The sequence below is a fragment of the Trachinotus anak genome, unplaced genomic scaffold, assembly GCF_046630095.1.
Source record: "Trachinotus anak isolate AG129_WGS33_773 ecotype Australia unplaced genomic scaffold, CSIRO_AGI_Tana_v1 ptg000009l, whole genome shotgun sequence".
NCBI lineage: Eukaryota > Metazoa > Chordata > Actinopteri > Carangiformes > Carangidae > Trachinotus > Trachinotus anak.
The window spans coordinates 2,567,501-2,583,207 of record NW_027273860.1 but is presented as its reverse complement, the minus strand read 5'-3'; the positions used below and the strand labels follow the sequence as shown (position 1 = coordinate 2,583,207).

Genomic DNA, 15,707 nt, shown 5'->3' with positions numbered 1-15,707 from the left:
TTAAAACAACAAGAACAACAGAGGAAACAAGCAAATCATGATTTTTGTTCATCTGATTGTTGACAGTGCGGCTCCTACTTGACGAGCTCCTTCAGTCTTCTCACAGATTTTCCTAATTATGCTCTAAGAGGTAAAAGGTTAAAGTAAAAGAGCAGCACTGGTTCCTCCTTCAGTACCTCACCTTTGGCCTCCAGCTGGTGAAGGTCAGACTGGTTGTATTGGTATCCGGCCTCCAGGTGTGGATGTGAGTAACTGTGATGTGGTCACAGCAACTTCCTGTTTCAAATAAAAGTTAATGATGACAGAGAGGAAACAGGAAGCAAACTCCATCTCCTGACTTTAAAACCGTGCCTCATCTGACACAACTTGTTTCAGCTGATATTCTACATGTGAGCTCAGTGTGTGTGTGTGTGTGTGTGTGAGCAGGTGTTTCACAGCCTCTTTGACATATAGGACACAGCACATGGGACACAGCTTGCACTAAAACCACTCGGCAGCCTGAAAACAAACCCCACTGACATTTGCTGCTGCTGCAGAGGAAACACTGACTCTGACCGAGGGTCCTGTGTGTGTCTGTGTGTGTCTGTGTGTGTGTGTGTGTTTATGACATCCAAACTCCGCCCATGTCAGAGGGTGTGTATGTGACCCTCCCCTGGTGCCTCGCGAACGGTGAAATGTGTGTGAGAGAGTGAGAAAGTGTGTGTGTGTGTGTGTGTGTGTGTGTGCTGCCTATTCTCTAAATAACCTGTTGATCCAGTCAAGCTAACACTCACTCTCAGAGGCAGCAGACTTGGCTCCTCACTCCTTCCTCTTTCTCTGGGATTTCATCGGAGCCGGAGCTCCAGCTGAGTCACTGTAAGTTGGTTTTTATTTTGTTTTCTCAGCTTTCACACACATTTCCTGGGAAATCTCTGACACATGGCAGTGATTTCATTTCTCTACGTGATACCACGGGTCTATAAAAAGTTGACTTTGTGCAGTAATTGAGGTTTTTACTGCTGATGTCCAGGATCTTCTGTGAGTACAAAGAGTCTTTTCTGTAGTTGATTTCTGCAGGATGCTGGAACTACAACTAAACTAAATAATAACGTTAATAATAAATAAACTGTTGATGAGAAATTAAGATGATGTTTTTGTGTTAACTACTCAAAAAAAAGTGTTTAATAAGAGCAGTTTCCACAGTGTTGAGCTCTAAACTGCACAGAAACGTCCAGAAAAAAAAAAATCTTCTGTGCAGACACAGATTTAAGTGACTGGGGTCTGTGATGAAGGCTGCTTCGGGGAGGGGCTGCTGTTTTTGGGATCAGCTGGGAGTTCACCTGAGGTCAGAGGGTCTCAACAGCAAGAATCTAATTGATTTTGGATTATTGATTTGAGCAGGCAGGTCTTTTTCCCTGACTCTGGTTATAGATGAGGACGTGGTGTGTTTTCGAGGCAGCGGAGTGAGTGCAGTGAGTCTCTGCACATTTTCATTGATTAATTATCACTGTGTGCATGTTAATGTAAATCAGTGAGTTAGAGATAAGCTGGGAGAGAACCTGAGGTCAGAGAGAAGTTGGTAGTGTTTTATTAACGTCAATAAACCTTTAATAAGACACTAAAAATACTTACTGTTTGTCTTGGAAGCAGCAGAATGAGTGTGGAGTGTTCCTGAATACATTTATTATATTGATTTATATTCATTCATACATGTTTCTCACTGTTGATGTAAGGACACTGAGTTTGAGATTCACTTGGCCTGTGCCTGACGGGAGAGAGTTTTCATTACTGTGGTGTGTTTCTGCTCAGATTTCCATTCAGTCAGTGTCTTGTGTTTTGTTTAATGTGCGCCTCTCTCTGTGCATTTCAACGTGAGTTTAAGATAAGATGAAACATCACCTGAGGTCACAGAGTTGTAATTAGTGTCTAATAAAAGTTAATATCTAATATAGGTGTCAACGACACAGAGGTAGATCACTACGATACATCACTGTGTGTTTTAGAGGCAGTTTAGTGCAGTGTGTTGTTTCCATTTTAATATAAAACACGATGAGTTTCAGATCATCTGAGACTAATGAGATAAAAAACTTAGTCTTAATAATTAATAAAAGTTAATAAAAGTGTTATTAATAGAGGAATAAGAAGTTTAACTGTTTATTTTAGAGGCAGCACAGTCAGGAAAGTGTGTTCCTGCACAATGTTGCTGCCTTTTCCTCGTACTTTACTTTTGTTCGTGTTATTTGTAGCTACATACCTGTTAATGTAAAGCAGCTGAGGCCAAAGAGTTATTGTTAATGTTCAAAAGATATTGATCATTAATATAGAAAAAGATTATGAGGGATTGCTGCATGTTTTAGAAGCTGCAGAGTGAGCGTTCCTGCACAAATCTTGTTTAATTATTGTTGAATTGTGTGTTTTATTTATTCTATTTTATTCTATATTCTATTGAAAACACTGAATGTGGTTTTGAGGAAATGTGCCTTTTTTATTTCACTCTGTAGAAGTTTAAGATGTTCTCAGTTTCCTGGCTGATGTGAGGAGGCGTTCCCTCTGTTAAATGTTAACTCATTTAGAATTAGAATAATTTATTGATTTCATATTGGTTTTCTGCTGAATCTTGGACATTTGCGCTGATACATTTACCCGAGACGTTTGTGGTGCATTTCAAATGTTTGGCCTTTTTTTTTTCAGGCCTCAAAGCAAAGACAGAAGTCATCAGTCATTTAGTCTTTGCTTGCTGCACTTTCACTGTTTCCAAGAAGGATTCTTTGGAAAGGATCCAGCTGATGCTCTTCTTCTTCAGCCAACAGGAAGGCATCAGCAGTAAATATGAGATAATGTACTTCTTTTGTACTCAATGAGACGTAAAGAGGTGATTGTCTTCAGCTCTAATGCAGGAAGGACTCAACATAAACACGTCCACACTGTGACAATGACACCAGCTGCACGCTCCACCCCGCAAACGTCACACCACTCGAGCAGAATATCCTCAATCTACTCATCAAACGTGCTCCAGGAAACTTCCCTCACCTTTAAATCTGAGTGACTGAGCGATTTATCAGCAGCAGGAATCCTCACGGTTCCTCACACTCTTTGATGTGAAGTACTGACTTCACCTGTGTTTGTTTTAGAGCGTGACGATGGTGTCAAGATAACAAGAGAGGGTTTTATTGTGCATGAACAACAGACGCGTCCTCTTCCTTTTTCACTTATCGAGTCCACTCGAGAGATAAAACCAAAGGGCTCAATACGGAGGATGAGAAGAAGAAGAAACGACAGAGAGGAAAAGAAACAGTCGTCAGTTTTCAGAGGTTGTGGAGGGTGAAAGGCTGCAGGGCTCCAGCTGCAAATCTCACTTTTATTTTGCTTCTTTTTTTTTTTTTGGTGATGAAAAGGAGGGTTTGAGACTGAAGGCAGCCAAATCCTTCTTGCTCATCAAAGGATCAAACCTGACTCAAGCTCTCCTCAGAAACCTGCACATGTTCTGTCACGTACTGTTTCAACTTCCTGTGTCCAAATCATCAGGAATGTGTCTCTAATCATGCTTTTTCTCTTCTTTTTTCCTTGTCTCTGTATGCGTGTGTGTGTGTGTGTGTGTGTGTGTGTGTGTGTGTTGCCAAACCACCTAGAGAGATCCAAGGAAAACCTGCTGCAAAAGAAAAAAAAGAAAAAGCCTGGAAACTCTTCTGTGAAATCGCCACGGTGGAAGAATTATGGACTGAAGGCCTGGCTGCATCATTGAAGTGTGTGCATGTGTGTGTGTTTTAAATGCGTCCAGCTGAAAGGAAATCATGTCAGCGATACACACCTGGGCCTGTTTCCTCCTCTGGATCAGCTTCACCACACAGGACAAAGCCCCAGGTAGGACACAAGCGCCTCTTTGTGCAGCAGCCTCAGCTGATCCCTTTCTCTGCAGAACCTGATACACAGAGAAAAAAAAGTGAATCTTAAAGTTGTGACATTGCAAGATTTTTTTTCTTCTTTCTGCAATAGAGAAGTTTCCAGAATTAGTCAGATGTCACGCCCAAACTTTCTCCCTGAATTAAAATCTGACGTCAGGATGGAAACCGTGCGACCGCAGAAAGTGACAGAGCAGCTGAAGTGAAGGGAAAATAATTTTCACCGTTCTGACCATCATTCCTCACAGCTGAGATAATATTTGACTCAGCAGCTTTATTCATAACATCTGTGGACACAGACGCTCAGTGTCACTCACTGCTGTGTGATGCACATCTGAGATAAAGCTGGATTCCTACTCGGGTGAAGAAACGTAGAATAGATGCAGAGAAGGGCATTATGGGTAAACACACACCCCTCTAAAAAAACACGTGCAGCCCTGCACGTCAAAAAAGGGATGCAGGTTCAGAACAGATTTTATGAAACAAAATCCAGACAGAAAAAATGAAATGCTTGAAAACACTCATGGTCAAATTTAAGGCTTTTGTCCAGAGCTTTCAGCTGCATCTTTATCAGGGGACAGAGTTTGATTAGTTGTCATGGAGACAGCCTGTTGTCATCCTCTATAACACAAAGTACTCATAAAGCAGAGCAGTCGTGGAGACGTATTATTACAGGATTATTTTATTATCATTGATACATTAATATGTAAAGCAGCTTTTTAATATTGGAGCAAGTTTTAATTACTTTATGTGCATTTTCATTTACAATAATAAATCTTTCATGTGTAAAGTAACAACAATAACTCAGGTAAATGTACTGAAGCTGAAGTATAAAGTATTTCAAAATTGCACTTAAGTATAGAATTTAATTGGATGTACTTTCCTACGGTGGCCCAGACAGGTCAACTCAATGCAGAAGCCACAACACAAATGGCCAGAGGCTGTTGTGGCTTTTGCGTATCAGGAGTTGGTTCATCCAGATAAACAGCTGAAGGGGTTAATTCTCCAGTCAGGTGTCAACATGCTGCAGAAGAAGGTGCATAAAAACATCTGGATGGAGATGTTTTGACTTACAGGCATCATGTGACAGATGCTTTTTCACAAACCTGCAGGTTTAAAGCTGTTTTTTTGTTTCGCTCTCCACCAGCTCCTGAGGGAAATATCTGGCTCTTTAGCTGCTAAATGCTAAATGTCTGTTTGCTGCTGAGCGGGTAGTAAACAGTGAGTCTATCAGAGCTTCTACGTCTAAAAACAGCTGGAAACACAAAACCAAACAACCCCCAGAAATCTATCAGAATGTATTTGACATTAATTTGAACTCGCTGGCTGTTTCTGAAGCTACTGTTGCTCTGCATGACATCTACGCAAACTCCATCTACTAACAAAGACTGTGGTTTGTGGTTCAAAGCTCCAGAAAATGCTTACAAAGAGATATTTGGTTTCCGAGGCTAAGCATGGATTTACACGCTCGTATCTCCACACCACACAACAAACACAATGTGAACACTGACATGTGCTGACATGTGGCTTCAGAACGATGCTTTCCACATAAAAACATGTCCTGATGGAAAATGCAAGAGAGTTGAAGATGGATTTATCTCCACAGAGAAAGAATTCATCTGCTCAGCTACCACTTAAATGATCAGACTGATTATTTTATTAAATAACGGCATGTGTGAAGTTAATGTTTCACACTTTGTCGGCCTCCTTGAAGAAGCCATGTTTGCTCAGTAAACTGCTGCAGCACAAACCACAACACTTCACACAAGGGCGTGAAATGTCACGGCGCCGTGTGACAGGAGCCGAGTGCGATACCTCGACGTCACTCCACAGGTAAACAGGTGGGTCGTACAGGTGTGAGCCAGAGGTCTGAGTCACTGCTCTGCTGCTGTCAACACTGATTTACAGTCAGCAAGGACAGAGGAGGGAAGGTGCTGAAAGAACCACTCAGGAGATAAAGTAACGATTAATCCCTGCAGTCAGTCATCTGTCGTCAAGCCGGTGGCTGTCACGCACCCACAAACACGCACAAAGACACACAAATGATAATCCGACACTTTGTGATCTGATTCCAGTTTTACTTTGCACGTCTTCAAACGGTCGCCCTGTCAGAGAAACGGGAGGTAGGTGGTGGGTGGACGGACTGAAGTGGTTTTCTGTGGAGATGTAATGCAGGTGTGTGGAATTCAGGACCCGAGCTTTAAAACATTTCTAGGGATCAGAGTTTCTGCAGAGGCAGGAATGATCAGTGGGATTACAGAGGCCTGTTGCACACAGTCAACGCCCCGGTTAGAGATGTCACAGCAGGTGTTCTGCCTTCGACAGGTAGCAAAAAGTTGTTATGTTGTCATAAGTACAAAGGGACAGGTGAGTCAGGAAGGTAACGATGACTGTGGGAAAATCTTGCCCGGTTTGAAATTAAAAAAACAAACTAGAACATTTTGCTAAGATCCAACATGACTGATGGGGCTGAGTTTATTCTTTTCTTTTCTTATTGTCTCCTGCTGAGTTGTGTATTTAAAGCCTCATAGATCTTATTCCTCTGAGCCACAGAGCGCCATTGTTTACAGAAACTATTAAAAACACAGCAGTGACCCACACTGTGGCACTGATGGGTTCTGTCATCACCATGAACACACACACTGCAGTTTATTTAGACTCAGTCCCACACACACCATCCTGCTGCCACAAACACTCACTACAGCCCTGAATGTGGATTAATCTGCCGCCGAAAATAGTCCCCAACAAATGCACTATTTCGAGCTGTTTTAAGGAAACTACTGAGACTTTTTTTAAATTATTTTTTAATGTGTCTTGAGTAGGAACCGATGCTCAGAGCTGAGAGCCACAGACACAGTAGGGAAGTCAGAAAATATTAAGAGATGACTGACCCTTCATAGGGTTTGTTGGCAGTAAGAAAAAAAAAGCAGAAGATTCCCAGTCTTACAGCCAATGTAAGGCCTTTAAAAAAAGTTTTAATTTATGTGCATGTATATTCAGGCTCCTCTCACTGCCATTTAAATTAACCAGGGAGATTTTTTCTGCCTTGAAACAGCTCAACAATCAGAAATGTTTCCTCAGTCCAATCTGCCACGGGAATGAACACACCTCTGATTCAGTACGTGACACACAAGCTCAGACAAGCGACCGATATTGGCATCTGCACCATTACTATTCTGATGAACTATAAAGCAGCACTCGATGCAGCCTGAGGGCTTTTGTTTGGGTGTCAGTCCCATCATGACACAGGTATCTCACCAATCAAACTGGCTGACTGCTTCTCATGATGTGATGTGGCTGTTTGTGTTTCCCAACAATAAGGTCTGATTTCCTGATCTGTGTAATTCATGTGGTGAACGTTGCTGCAATCGACTCATCACTGCCCAGATGAATAACCCACCTCCACCCTGCATGTGTGGCAATAAAGGGAACTCAGGGGTGAATAAGGAGAAATTCCCCCTGTAGCCACATCAGACGTGTTCAGTGTGCATGGCCCCTGTTTCAGATGAGATATCCACATTTAATTTGGTTTGTGTGATCTCACACTGTGGGATAAAACACATCTAAAACATCCCTCTAACATATCAGTTTAGTCACAGGATGATTCATGCAGGACAACTTGCAGTAGGAGGGTTTGTTTAGGATTGTTTTCCACTTCTGAAAAGCCTCTTTCTCCTGCGTCTTTGTCAAATATTTACTTACCATCCTCTGGTTTTTATTTTTGTGATAATTCAAAAGAACTCTGGCATGTTTTATCTCAAAAGCAAAGGTGTTTTTCTTCCCACAATGACTTTCTCTTTCGCTTTAGAAATGCACGTTGCCGTCCAAGTTTGTCCTCCTTTATTTGAGCCTGTTTAACCAGGTGAGGACAATGTCGTGGAAACAAAATAACAGGTTTCTTCTGAGAAAACTGCAGAGTTGTTTGTTGGGATGTAATCTGAACTGACTAAAGGAAACAACAAAACACAACGGTAATTAGGTATCAGCAGAGACATGTTGATATCTGATAGGCAGCAGCTTCTCACATTAAAAAACCTGCAAGTTTGATGCCCACTCAACAACTTTGTTGTGCAAGGTGTGTCTGCTGTAAGAGGCTCCATGATCAGTGAAGGACATTACTGGCATCATCAGGTGGGTTCTGCATTAATCCTGTGGCCGTGCCTCAAGGAGATGCAGGGGGCAGGTGGTTTTGTTCCAGCATTAGAGTGTTGATTGGTTTCTAGGTCTCTAGTCATGCAAAAAAGCTGCCATATGAAGGCTGTTGTGAATACATGCTGCACTGAAGGCAGGAGGTGTTGGGCGGGGTATATATGGGCCCAAAAGCAAATTGATGCCCCAAGGGACACTATCAGAAAGACTGCAGCCCTGCGTGAAAAAGTTCATTTGAAAGGAACCAGTCCATTGATGCAGTGGTGGTGGCAACACAAGGTTCGGGTGGGGTCTGGTAAAAAAGTTGAACCAGGATCAAGTTTCACTCTGATGCAACGTCATCCGGTGAAGGCTCAGTGTTGGTCAATCAAATATGTACAAGTGCACATATGTGGTAGATTACTTCATGACGTAAGCACCAGGTTACTTACCTCACAATCTCCACAACAAAAGATAAGATAGTTCCTATTGTGATAAATCTGTGACGTCAACTTTTATTTCAATACCCCAATTTCACAAATCACAAGTTTACAGTCTGAGCTGGTGTGCAGTGTTTTGGTGTCAGATACACCTTTCAACACATTCACCTACGACTTCCTGGATCATATTCCTTGTCTCACCTGTACCTGAAGCAACATGTCCCAACAATGCAGTTTATCTTTTAAACAGGGCGATTTTTGTTGTGTCCTCAGGGCCTTTGACTCTGGTCAGCTTCAGAAATACAGTCCAGAGCCTGACCAGGAGTTTGGTTCCAGGGCCTCACCTCCTGAACTGGCTCCAGTTCCTTCACCAAGTTCAGGTTCCATTTCCCAGCTGTGTTAGGGGTCGACAAGACAAGGACCCTGGTTTTGCTTACCACCCAACTCAAACACTGGATGTCCACACCTGAACTTGCATGTGTTTGGGCTTTGCTTGACTATTGTAGATACATGCTGCACTGAAGTTTGGGCTTCGCTTGACTTTGCACCATGCAGTGCAGTGTCAACCTGCAAGCATGGAGCCGTTTGAATCACTCTGCACTGGGAGACCCATAACAGGAGCTCATCACTGTTTCCATAGTCACAGGGAAACGTGAATCCCTGATGTAAAAATTGGAAAAAAACAAGAACAAAATTCAACAATTATCTGAGATAATCTAGATTAACATGACACTATTGATGTACAGTATATTGGTTTATAGCCCGGCTTGACACCAAAGAAAATCAACCCTCAGTGTGATATCTCCTTGTGTCCTTGTGTTCACGCTTCAGTCGTCACCGTGACGTGCTTTGTCTTGGAGGAGTGCGTGCTCCCCTGCAACTTCCAGCCCAGCAGCGAGGTGACCATCGAGTGGTTCAGACAGGATGTGGTGGTGTACAAGTTTGAACAGAACGACGATGATGATGATGATGACGACGACGACGACGATGGCGACAGCAGCAGCAGCGAGGAGCACTCTGACCAGAAGCAGCTCGCTGGGCGTGCATCTATTTTCCCACACCTTGTGTCCAGTGGCAACGCCACCATGATCCTGAGGAGCAGTGGCCTCAAGGACAGAGGCACGTACAGGTGTCACGTGCACACATCGAACGGCGAACACAATGCAAAAGTTATCTTGAAGGTGGAAGGTGAGTTCATATTTACAGTCATATTTACCAGCAACAGCAGAATTTTCCTTTAAGCCACAAAGATATTTTAATATTTAGCTCCATCATTATCAGTGGCTGCACAAGAGTCTTCATAATTCATATAGCTGAGACTGTCCTGTAACAAACGAGCCCACAGGTCGTCTGTCAGCAGGTTATTATGACCCACAGTTAGGTTCTGTTGCTAGGCGACATCTAGTGGTCATCGTAATGATGACAGGAGCAAAGGGAAAAGTGCGGTGACGTAGTTTATAGAGCGACAAAGTCCACGTGAGGAGGAGGTTGGGGTGGATGGATCAATATGACCCAGGAGAGCGGTGTTCGATTCCAATGTGACAGGAGCAGTTTATGTTGTTTCTATTATCAATCACCGTTTGTTTTTATTATTGTAACCATGACAACAAAGATCTTCTAATGTTGAGGAAGTACTTATTTTAACCCAAATCATGATATTTTCCTAAACATAACCATGTAGTTTTAGTGCCTAAACCTAACAAAGCTATAAACATTATTGTAGGAACCATGGTAACGAAGGCAGGGATGCCGCTCTCAGAAACAGTCCTATGAGTCGTATCAGAGGGTTGTTGGTTGTTCAGGTTGGAGGACTGGTTGGTTTTACTCCACTACATTTATCTGACAGATACAGTTACTTTGCACTTACACTATAGTAAATCTGACATTAAAGAAAACGCGGTCATTGTAAACATGTCGATTAAACTCCTCAGTTTGTGAGTTTGTGTTTTAAAGAGCAGGAGGATGTGTTTCCAATCTGTGAGTTCTGTATAAACTGTGTGGTGGTACCGTATTGTGTTAAGAGGTTTCAAATGTTATCTGCATAAGAATGATATCACTACCAGGCTATATTGGGCTCTGGCCTTTGGAGTCTATCATCAGGGGCTGCTGGGAAGCATTTGAGCATGCTGTGTGTGTATGTGTGTGTTTGCAGCACCCATCCAAGGCTTGTCTCTGGAGCTGTCGAGGCTGAGCGGCTATGAGGAGATGAAATGTACCGTACGTGATGTCTTCCCGGCTCCTCGTGTAACCTGGATGACCGAGCCGCCCACCTTCGAGGACCTCCGCCCGGTCACGCGCGTGCTGTCCAACAAACAGGGACTGTTCAACCTCGACAGCCGCCTCAAATTACTGAACGGTCAACCTAACCTCATCTACATCTGTAAGGTCACAACCCCCTACGGCAGTCCTCCCTGGACTGCCTCGCTCAGGGAAAGAGGTAATAAGAGAATTACAGCTCTGGTGTTTTATGTGTTGACAGACCTGATCGTCCTCTATGTGTTTAAACAATTCTACAACTCCTCCCTCTCTGGTAGAAATAAGAGGAACTCAAGGGAGAGATCTGACCATCCCCTGCTCTGCCCCTCCTTACCTGAACAACCCCTCCCTCGAGTGGAGCTTCTCCAATGGCGAGGACCCCTCCCACATCCTCACCTACGACAGTCGGTCGGGGCACAGCGTCGCCACGCCGCCATGGGACAAACACGTGGAGCTGGATGGCTTCAGGGTCCCGTTTGGAGACGGTTCTCTGCGACTGATGGACCCCAAGCACCCGGAGCACGCGGGCAGCTACACCTGCATGTTCTCGATGCCATACAAAACGCACACTGAGCACACCGATGTCACCATTGACAATCCTGTCGGTAAGGTCACGAACACAGTCACAGTTGTGAACCAAAGGCAACATTCAGATTAATGCTAGGAAACCTCAAAGGATAAATCTGGTGTTATTCCAAATTTTTATTATTCCCATTTAAACAGCTGGACATTGGTTTTTAGCAATTATTACTCAAAGATAAGGAAATAGTGCATTTGATGCTTGAGTGAGTCTTTACAGCCAGTCTGTCTTTAAAGCATTTCGTGCTTCAGATGTGGAAACGTCCCATGTGACGTCTCTATGTTTAAGGTTTTGTTTGGTTTAGTTTTATTGTCATTTTTGTGTTGCGGTCAAACCAAACCACCCACCCAGGCCTGCTCTGTAAGAGGCTGTGCCACAGTAACACAGCATCACATTACAGAGAGTACAGTCATTATTCAAACAGCCACAAGAGGTCGCTAGTCAGGAGGATGTTAAAGGCTCCTCTCTCCTCTGAATGATCCTGGCAAAATTAATTTAAAGGTACCAAGAAAAACATTCAAAACTTCATATGATGGTGAGGATTAATATAAAATCTGTTATTTGTCATGGATGGACACAAATATGCAGAACCACCATTATGGTCCTCTGAGTATAGAAAATGCATAGGTTGCAGCACAAGCACTAAAATAAGAGTAGAAGCAAATAAAATAAAAAAACTGTTTATTGTTGCACATTTTAAAAAGTGTGTGTATTTGTGTCCTTTGTGCAGGTCAGCGACTCACATCAGAGGGGCCGTCTCACTGGTGGATTGTCGGTCTGGTGGTCACAGGGCTGGTTCTTGCTGCGGTGGGAATATTGGCCTACCTGAAGCTGAAAGGTAAAGATGAACACCAGGAAACGTGGACAAGGCTTGACTGGACTGAAGACATACAGCAAAATGCACCATCTGCATCCACATACTCAGATCCAAACTAAAATCTGAAATCGTTTCATCACCATTTATACACTTTATATAAATATCTTTATTTGAAATTCCAGGAGATAGGAATAGTTAGTTAGTTAGGTAGAAGACATGAGACGGTGATAAAATAATGCATTTTCTTGCAACCTTCAAGTCTGGAACCACTGGTTTATATATTAAAAATATATCAAAAATACACATAGGTCTCTTCAGTTCTTTGTGGAGAAAATGTGCATTTCTGTATTAAAAACCTGAGTGTGTACGATAAGATATCAGAAAACATTGTGAAAATGAAGAAAATCTGGATGCCACTTGCTTTTTGTTCGTATCCAAATTCTGCATCTGTTCTACACAATTATACTCTTTCTTTTCATTAATTACAAATATTTATATTGTGGGAAAACATGTGGAAATATGAGTATCCACAGACTCCCGCTGATATCCTGATGTATTCTTGGAAATGTAGGCAGAGGGAGAAGCAGATGTGGACTGTTAAATAAGAGCAAGAAAAACAATAAAGCAACAATTTGGATTAGTTTATGTGCATCAGGGCAGGTACAGGTGCTTTCAAATTCAGTATTCAGTGCTGATTTATTGCGTCTCATTCTCACACACATTATGTCTCTTTCCTCTCGTCCTAGGAAGCACTGGACAGAAGCCCAGGAACGACCCTGAGGAGGTGACAGAGCTGCACTTAGTCAAAGGTACAACAGTAAAATATGACATGCATTAAACACTAGATGGAGCCAGAGAATAACTTAAAATAAGAAACACCTGCTACTGTGTGGTCCTGCTTCACAACTCTTGCATTATTAGATCAGTGGCTCTCAAACTAAGGTTCATGCTCCCTTAAAAGTTATATTTAGCAGGTACAACACACTTTAATGTAGCTGTAAGAAGCTATAAGGACATTTTAAATGTTTATTAACGTGCAGTATTTGTCAAAAATAATAATTTGTTTTACAGACTTCTTTAAAAGACATTTTATATTATTATTATTATCATGTTCATACATTTGTTTATGCAGCAGCTTCCACGTCCACAGGAGGAGTCCCAGTTGTAAACAAATCATTAATAAAAACGTGTATCTTTATCATTTCTCTCATTAAGAAAGCATCTTTCTCTTCTTCTGTCTCTTCCTTTCAGACCCGGCAGCAGACAGTAACCTGAACGAGAGCAGGCCTTTGAGCGTCGGCGGCACTAACGGACAATCAGGCCTCCACACCAGCTCTCAGTTAACCTGACGACAAACGAACCCGGCTACAACTGAACTAACACAATACTAACAAACACACACACGCACAGCTACACACTGAAGAGGAACTGAGAACTTCTTAGAAACAGAGACTTTCTTCAAGAGCTTTTTTTTAAACAAATGATTTTCACTGAATTATACAAGAGACTTTCAAATGACAACTTTGACACAACACATTTGAGCGTCGCTCGTCTTGGTGCCTTTGGATTTTAGAGGAAACCCTGATAACCTTTTGTTTTTCACGCCGACGTGTAGCAAAGGCACTCAACGTCTTCATGAAGGGTTCTGAACCAAGACAGTGTCGCTCTGAAACCTTTTTGGGGGGAAATGTTTTTTTATTAAGAAACTTAAAGACGCTTCCTGCTGAACCAAAAAAGGCAGGTTCGGTCAGAGGAGCTTTTTCAGGGGCCCTGGAAACCTTTAAGGAACTAAGGAACCTTAGGAAGTCCCTCCTCAGGGGGCAGTACTTTCTGAGAACCATCAGAAGTTTGCGTTGGTCAAGTGGTTCACCCAGCCATCGAAACAAACCCTGTGGCTGCTACTTGCTACTCGAAGGCGGTGTGGTGGAATAACTCAGCGACTTTGAGGAATACCTGGTTGTAGACGCTTGGTGACGTTGCGTCTATCGTCTAATTATGTCAGTCACTGTCAGATTCACAGAGCTGCCAGATAATGTTGGTGGAATGGTGAGTAGATCCATTCATCACAGGGATTCAACTGACAGGAATTTAATTGATTGCGAAATTTCACGGTTTGAAAGGCTGGCATGGCCACACTCTCAGCCAGACTGGAGTGGACGGGGTGTGTCATGTAGGAGGTGAATATTTGTTGTTATGCTCACTGCTGTAACATTAACATTATGTCTGACACAGTTTCAGGCAGGAATTACTTCATTACTTCCTGGAACTATTTTTTTCAAAATAAAGGGCATTTGAAGAATGCCAAGGATCATCTGCAATCTTCTGTGAGACTGAGAAATTTGCATCATCAAGCCTCTGAACTCAGCAGGCCGAAAAAAAAAAAAAAAACCTGTGTGAATTTTAAGATGTTTTTAAGGTGAAATCTTTTCTATTGAGTCTGGGTCGATTCCTTCTGGGACAGTTTGGGTTCAGCTGTTGGAAAGTCTGATCTCATGTTCTCAACTGCTGCAAACATTGTCCTGCTGCAAAAGGTCAGGCTTCCGGGAATTGTTTTCATGGATCACAGAAATGAATGGGACTGTGAACTGATTGTGACTGAACAATGCAGACTTTCGTTTTGACGTTCAGAGTAAAACTTTAACCTGCTGTCAAACACTGACAGATTCATGTAGTTAATCTTTCAGCACTGCCACACTGGGGCATCACGTTTCATGAATTATACCTGACCTCTTTCACAAATGTGTCATAATTAATGTAATGTCATTAAAAAGACTAATCACTGAACCCTCTGAGCCTGTGGGTCTGTTGCTCTGCTTGTTTTTAATCTGAGGGCAAATGTTAAATGTTTTAGCATCACAGTGCAGAATGAGAAGCAGGAAGACATGTTGTGTCCTGCAAACTTTTAAAATGAGAAATATCAGCTAACTCACAAATAGCACATGCAACTTCCACAATTGCGTCAATAATAGCATCATGTGTCAAATGTGACCTGAACATTTTTAGAATCCATGTGACAGTTGATGTTTCTGAGGATATAAATATCTCTGATGAATAAATGTCCTCAAATCCGCTAAGAAACCACAGGGGGGAAAGACGCTCATTATCACTGCAGAACTTGCCTGAGAATCGTCGTGTTTTTAAGTTTTCTTCAGAATTGCATTAATCCACTGACAGTTGTCTGTAAATCCACTGGTTCCCTGCAAACAGGAACTGCTAACGGCTGATTCGGCAACTTTTAATGGTGCCAATTTTCCAAAACATATAAGATATAGGCATAAGACCTGACCAGCGATGACCAGCGATGACATGTACAGCCGCTTGTCATCGTTCAGCCGCTGGTTATCGAGGTGGTGTTCCGCCAACCATGTGGGCTTTGTTGATAACTGGCAGACTTTCTGGGGAAGACCTGGTCTGATTAGACGAGACGGCATACATCCCACGCTGGATGGAGCTGCGCTCTTATCTAGAAACTTCACTGAGTTTATTAGAAAGCCAAAGCCATGACAAACCAGAGTTGAGACCAGGAGGCAGAGTCGCAGTCTGACTCTCTGCTCTGCGCCTCTCTTAGAGCAGTCGCTGCCATTCACCCCCTACAAACTGTGTCTGTC

General features: G+C 42.6%; 1 protein-coding gene across 1 annotated transcript; it reads left to right on the top strand.

The window, feature by feature from the left end:
• The first annotated feature begins 708 nt into the window (after positions 1-708).
• Positions 709-14,883, top strand: LOC139625014 (CD276 antigen-like). Its single transcript, XM_071484539.1, has 8 exons — positions 709-855; positions 3,609-3,840; positions 9,278-9,634; positions 10,599-10,883; positions 10,981-11,307; positions 12,013-12,120; positions 12,846-12,908; positions 13,351-14,883. The coding sequence occupies exons 2-8, from the start codon at positions 3,771-3,773 to the stop codon at positions 13,446-13,448; spliced, it is 1,308 nt and encodes a 435-aa protein (XP_071340640.1). The 5' UTR covers positions 709-855; positions 3,609-3,770; the 3' UTR covers positions 13,449-14,883.
• The last annotated feature ends 824 nt before the right edge of the window (positions 14,884-15,707 follow it).

Coding starts and splice junctions, on each gene's coding strand:
- LOC139625014 (XM_071484539.1), top strand. CDS start 3,771: ATGTCAGCGATACACACCTGGGCCTGTTTCCTCCTCTGGATCAGCTTC. Junction 9,635..10,598: donor AGTTATCTTGAAGGTGGAAG/GTGAGTTCATAT, acceptor GTGTGTTTGCAG/CACCCATCCAAGGCTTGTCT. Junction 11,308..12,012: donor CACCATTGACAATCCTGTCG/GTAAGGTCACGA, acceptor TCCTTTGTGCAG/GTCAGCGACTCACATCAGAG.